Below are 6,556 nucleotides of genomic sequence, written 5' to 3'. Positions count from 1 at the left end.
TCCCCTCCAGCGCGAGTCGCGGCCGGGGCTTGTGGCACGGCAGAAACGCAGCTCTGCGGGGAAGGAGGCGGTCTGCAGCCTGCGGGAGCTCTCCTCTGCGAAGCTGTCGTCTTGCGCTTTGCGACGGCTGGGGGTGAGCTAACGCGAGCTCCTTTTTTAAATGAGGCCTTAATCGTGCGTTAGGCTAATCACCAGGAGCCCTGGCGCAGGGGGGGCTTTGCATTCCCTCCTGGGAGGGAGAGAGAGGGGGGACCGAAGTGCTCCCCAAAGGAATCTCCGAGCTTACGTGGTGCTAAAATGGAAACTTTCGGCGGAAGCGCCCAGACCTGCAGCAATCGACACCCTTGTCTTCGGTACAGGATATTCCAAATGTTTGTGTGCTTCTCGGTGTGTGGAGGGCGGCTCCAGAAAGAAGAAGCTGCTGCCACCAGTGCAGATTTTGTGACTGTTTGTCGCATCTCTTCTTCCGTGTCTGCCGTAGGTGTTTGTTCCATCTCTGAACAGGTTGCGCTTTACTCGTGCTCGGTAACTGCACCTTAACAAGGTGTAATACAGCTAAGTACCAGGGCCGCAGCCCCGCTGGTGCTTGAAGACCCTGACTTTATTCTTTCCAATGTTACAGGCCAGGTGGGAGAATCTCCTTCTGTTGCCCAGACTCGCTTTTCTCATGTCACTGAGAAACTTCTGAAGAAACTAAGCTGGACCCTAAGACCTTTCAAGCGATCGCTCTAATGGAACTTAAGTGGCGTACTGTCGCTCGCAGCTCACTTGTGAATCAGTACGGCAGCAAGTCCGCATTCTGTGCGGTCTTCGGCAACTCGTACAGAGGCGCTCGCTGTTCTAGATGAACACCCTGCACCTTCCCAGAGGAGGTCACGAGCTAGTCTGCTCTTCGGTTGTCGATTTCTTTCTCAGCATAAGTATTGCAGTAGGCAAGTTGCGTGTTAGCTGCCTCCCGGATGAGGCCACGCGTCACTTTTTTCAGTGGCTACCGAAGCGCTGTGGCCTTGATGGTATGTGATGTCTGAAAGCTCTGCTGTTAGCCCAGGGTTATCTACGTGATGCAGTTAAATTGGAGGCACTGCAGCTGTGTTTGTCTTGACCTGGTTGTCTGTTACCAAAGGCCTCTCATTGCAAAAACATCTCGTGGAATATCTGGTAATATTATTGCCTGCTAGCAGTTGAATAATCTTTGAATAACCTGATTGTGTAGACAAAAATAATTATTTGCTGGTAAGTTGCAGCCTGTTGAAATTATTTTGTGAGTATGTCGAAAGTGCCACAGTATGTACCACTCATCTGATCAGTAACAGGTTAAATGTGAAAGTGGGGTGCCTGGGACGGTGTTAGGCTAAAACAGCACAAACTGAAAATCGATCTGAATCAGTGTTGCGTAGTTGCTGTCCTCATGTTTGTAGGGTGAACCTGTGAGGCCCCCTAACCCACACGTGAAGGGGATGGAGCGTTAAATAATTCTGTAACCTAGCTGTGCTCACTCTGATTTTGCTGTTCTTAAGTTTGTTCTACTTGAAAGAATGTGTTGGGTTTCCATCAGCCTACGACTTGAGTTAGTCTGAACTGGAAGATTTCAAAATCTTCCAAGCTGCCAACTTCAGGTCAGGCGCTGCAGCGTAGCAACCTTCCTGCTATCTCTTCACGCTGGAAACAAGTGTGTTGAGAAATGCGCACTCTGCACGTGTTCATGGGAGCGCAGTGGCCTACATTTTTGTGCAGTGAGTTATATGCTGCCTGTTGAATGTGATATTTTTTTTTTCCATTAGAATTTGTGGGATGAAAAGAATTGTTGGCAAGTGCTAAAATATTTCCCCCCCTGCAAAAGTACTTGATTTGATCTAGTTCCGTAGAGGCTTTGTAAGGGAGTAGGTAGTCTTCTGCGCAGTTCGGCAGGACTAAATTGTCACTGGTGACTTGTTACCAAAGGAAGATGGTCTTCAATGCTCAGTGGACGGGTATTTACCTCGCCACCCAAGCAATCTGTGATGGAACTTCCTGGCTGAGAACCAGGCGGGATGTAAAGGCAGTTACACCTGACACTTCTCTGGAGGTGATGGCAGAGCTGTCACCGAGTGTGTTTAACGTTGTATTTGCCTGAACTGTACTGACCGGGTACGTAGATGTCAGCTTTTGTACTGTTTCTGGCCAATGCCGTAGACTTCTGAGTATTACTTTTGCTTTAAGGGGATGAGGGAGCAGAGGAAAAAAATGCAATCGTAGTTCTTGCTTCGTGGGTTGGTATGGCATCCCTGGCTTGACGTTTGAACTCTTTCAAAGCTTAATCTTACACTTAAGACTAATAATGAAGTTTATTAAATTCAGTTCTCATGAAAGCCATAACACTAAAATTGGGCTGTGGAATACAATGCTTAGTTATTAATAACTAAATAATTCGGAGCAGGGAAGGCTTTCCTGATCAGTCACAGTAACTGCATTCCTCGAAGTCACTGGGATGTGAGATGACATAAGAGTAAGAAATCTGGAATACCTTTGAAAGAACTGACTCATACGTTGCTTTCAATGTTTGTGCTGGACTTGTTTGGGTTTTTTGTGGACTCTTAAATATTTGAGATGTATCAAAAATTGCTTTTTCAAGTGAATGCTGGGGCTTTGAGATGGTCTGTCCTGCATCTTCTGCACCATGCTTCGAGTGAGCGGATTAGTTTGTGGATCATAGGTGGTGACTGATCTGTCCAGCTGCTCCTAGGCAGGGTGGCTTTTCTTCTGTGGCATTTTGGCGTGGGGGGCAAGAGAGGGATGATGTTTGCTCCCCTTTTGAGTGATGGGATTAGAAAATAAGCAAAGCTGCCTGTGCTTTGGACAAAAAAGGATTTCTATCAGACTGTCCTTAAGTCTTGTTCTTATTGACAAAACAGCGTCTTGCTTGGTTCTTACCCTCTCCTGTTCTCCTTGGCAGTCTCATTTTCAGTACAACGCATGTGTTTGCAGCACTTACTGGCTCCCTCTTCATACACATGCTGTCCTTCTTGTAACCTGCCATATGTACTGCCTGAATCTGAATTTCTGGGAACGCTATGACGAGGAAAGGCTGTGGCTTGGTTAGCCTGTAGCGTGCCATCTTGGGTACCTTGAAAGTGGATGAATATCCTGAGACTTACTGAGAGTCAACGTGCTGTATGTTTAGAATTCCTTTCTATTATCAGGCTCCAAGTTCTAATTTCTGTGGGGATGGAGAGGTCTTAAGACTTACTTTTCTTTATCCCCTTGCAGAGTACTTTTTCAGATCATCCTCGAATAGATTTAGGGCTTTGCAATTACTCTAGTATTTAGGAAAACCACCGGTGACATGAAATGTAAATGGTTGTGGATGGCTTTGCTACTTCCTACAGAGCTCTGGGGAAATGTCTGTCGCGCAAACTCAAGTATTCTGCTTGACGAATGGGAAAAGTAGCAGAAGTACTAGAACTGTCTGAAGGGCCAGGTGACAGAGCCTTATTGTTTTATATCCTGCTAATACCTAGAATTGGTCATTTTATCGGTTGCTATTCTTTTGCAGGACAGCATGGAGACATTCTTCCCAGAAGCTAGGCCCTTTCTCTTGAAAGCTGAATTCTGCAGATATTGGTGTTTGAGGCCTGCTGTAACTAAGCAAAGAAGCTTCATGTTTGAAAGTGTTCTGGTGTTACATTATTTTTAAAGAGCGTTGAAGGTATAGGAGGACAGAAGTGCAAGGTATAGGAAAACATGTATTCCTCACACAACTTTGGGTTATTTTGTTTGGTTTTCTTGGCTTTACCAGTACAATTTGTAGCTCAGGTTTGTACTGTGTCCTTTAAAGTGTTTCTTGGAGAGCTTTATTTTGGAGAAATTAGGTGCAGAAACAGTTCTGTGGTAGTGATGCTTTTTTCCAGTGTGTTTCAGAGCTTAGTAAAATGGATGTGTTGGGTTTAGAGGAAAAAAAAAAAGGGGGGGGGAATTAAGACTGACATACAGCGGGACAAAAGCAGTGGCTAGCAGTACATTACTCAAGGTCATTTAGTCAGATAAGGGCTAGGTCTTGCTTACTTTTGCTGTGTTTTAACTTTTGTGCTTATTTTTCCCATTTTAAGTTGAATATGAGAAGTTAAAGTGTATTTTTAACTGCTACATCTCCTTAAAAAGCTCAACTCTTAATTTTGCAGGATATTTTTTCCCACTGTAGTGAGGTGGCGTGTTGTCTGCCTGTAATCCGGTGGCAGCTGGGAGGCTTTAGAGATAAGGGTGCAAGTTTAAATAAAGCGGGGGGGGCGGGAAGAGGAAAATATCCCAAAAGGTGGTAATGTAAAAATTGCTTTGATTCTCTTACTTTGCCCTTTACTTGGAGGGTTCTGTGCCAGGGTGATAATTGTGTGCTAAGCATGAGTAGGGGTTTGCAAAGCTCTCCCGCTCTGGGAGCGGACAGCCTTAGTGCCGGTGATCTGTTCATGCACACCTTTGTGCCTCATGCTAGCTTCCTTTTGTAGGCCAGCTTCTGCTGTCCACAGGCAATTTTTTTTTCTTTCCCTTGAGCGTGTGGTGTGTGCTTTCAGCTCCAAACTGTCAGCTAGCAGTTTCCACAATTTACAGATTTTTTTCAAGTAAAAAAACTACTAACAGAAAGAGAGTTCATAAAGGGCATGTTAAAATCAAATGTTCCAAAACATGCCAGGGTTTGTTATACCTGACACTGTTCCTTTTGGCATACGCTTGTAAGTTATTATGTGAATGCTGTTAATAGATTGTTATAGAATATATTTTTAAATTTATTTTTCAGCATTGAAGTAGTTGGGGAAACATCTGTGCTCTTTGTACCTTCATTAAAATCCTCTGCATTCCAAACGTGGGGGGAAAGCATGTGGGCAAAGGGCTGGAACCATGGATGCAGTACAGTTTTCAACAAAAAAGCAAGGCATCACCCGGTACTCCCTGGTATGGAGTGGACAAGGGGTAGTCTGTGTTAATGCTTTCAGAATCAGATTTCTACAGGCTTATTAGTTTTTGGAGATGTTGATATACAAGGTGCTTGTCGTCAAAACTTTGCTACCTGATCACTGTGCTGGTCCTGCAGGAAGACTTTATTCTGTAGCTCCTGGCGTTTCTGACACAACAAAATTGTTGACTTTCTAAAAGAGGACAGGAGGGAATGGACTATGAGAAGAAAATGGTCAAAACTTGGAGCCCTTTTCATGCAAGGCATTGAAGAGAATGTTTTCTGTTCTCTTTCTAAAAGCAGTGCCCTCAATCTTTCAAGATTATTTCAAATAGCTTTTTTTCGGTACCCTGTGGTTCTGAATCTTTGGCAGTTGTTTATTCCACTGCAGCAGCCGATAGTGTCAACAGCCAGAGTTACTGTAGATGTCTTTCTGTTGCAGTAAAACTCAAATTTGAGAAACACCTTTAGTTATATTTGTCATTTGCCCTTGTCTTCATTTTAAAACATATCTGTGTAAAATGCTCTTTCTTCTGTTCCTGTTGCTTATTCTCTGGTGAAATCCCAGTTATAATAGAGTGAGATCAGACTCCTAGTAAAGATCCTATTCAATTACTTTCTTTCTGCTGGAAAAGGAAGCAAATGCTGTAGAATACACTGTGCTTTATATTTGTTCTGTAACTACTTTGTTCTGCAGTTGCTTATTATAGTAGAGTACTTTATGTAGACAAAGGGTGCTGCGAGACTGCAGTTTGCCTGTCCCTGAAGGGGGTATTAACTCGGGTGCAGCACCGAAGTAATGCACCTGTATGTTTCTAGAGTGGGCTTACATCAGTTAGCTTGGAGAGCAGGTGGAAGAGCTCGCTTCTGTCAGCATCTATCTGTGTAGATGTCTCCCAAGTGTCATTAGAGACGAGCTTAACTTTTTACTTTTATTAAGTGGTGGCTAGGTCTCTCTCACCTAGTTTATTTGCTTACCTTAGTCCCCTTACTGTGATACCTGACTGTCTCCTCTTTCCTGTAAATATCCTCCTTGCGCCCTGGCTTGGCAGGGAATGCCTGTTACCCTTCTGTAAGGGATGGAAGCAGAGGCACAAGCAGCGTTAGTCGTGTTCGTGCTGTATTGACCGCTGCAGGAAATGGAAACTAATTCTGGGCTAATAGTTTGCCTGCTGGCTTATTCTTTGTACAGTAAACACAGAGTGATCCAGTCTCTTTGAGAAGGAGTTCCCAAACCTGTCCTTGTGCTGTGTAGTTTCACATTCTTCTCCCTCCACTCCCCCCACCGGTGTGCGAGTATGCATTTCTATGTATCTGGATGTGCACGGACGCAGAAGGAAGCATGTGTCCTCCTACACGGCTATGGTGGGTGGCAGCTTCTCCAGGACGAAGTTGGTGAGCTAGTTTGAACTCTCTTCTTTGCAAGATTTAGCTTGTCAGCTGTCCATTGAGCGAACAAACCTGAATATAACGTCCCAGGGAGTAAATACCTACTTGCGATCAGGAAGAGGAAGTGGGTGAATGTGGTCTTAATTAAACAAATATTAAAAGCAAGCAGAAAACTGTTTACTTTACAAATGAAGCACTGCTGTCTTGGAACTGTTACAAAACCACCTATATAGAAAATAGCTG

The 6,556-nt window shown here is 44.3% G+C and overlaps 2 protein-coding genes across 2 annotated transcripts in view; both read left to right on the top strand.

Annotated features, from left to right (window-relative positions):
• Window positions 1-142, top strand: part of ASS1 (argininosuccinate synthase 1) — a 41,387-nt gene extending 41,245 nt beyond the window's left edge. The window contains exon 12 of the mRNA XM_009322184.1: window positions 11-142. Coding sequence (XP_009320459.1) covers window positions 11-142 — 132 coding nt within the window. The remainder of the gene's footprint in view (window positions 1-10) is intronic.
• Window positions 143-6,286: 6,144 nt separating this feature from the next.
• Window positions 6,287-6,556, top strand: part of FUBP3 (far upstream element (FUSE) binding protein 3) — a 34,779-nt gene continuing 34,509 nt past the window's right edge. The window contains exon 1 of the mRNA XM_009322183.1: window positions 6,287-6,319. Within this exon, the coding sequence (XP_009320458.1) occupies window positions 6,287-6,319 (33 nt within the window). The remainder of the gene's footprint in view (window positions 6,320-6,556) is intronic.

This window comes from Pygoscelis adeliae, unplaced genomic scaffold, assembly GCF_000699105.1.
Source record: "Pygoscelis adeliae isolate BGI_AS28 unplaced genomic scaffold, ASM69910v1 Scaffold114, whole genome shotgun sequence".
In the NCBI taxonomy this organism is placed as follows: Eukaryota; Metazoa; Chordata; class Aves; order Sphenisciformes; family Spheniscidae; genus Pygoscelis; species Pygoscelis adeliae.
Note: the sequence above shows the minus strand (reverse complement) of the source record. Positions and strands in the feature narration are given on the sequence as shown.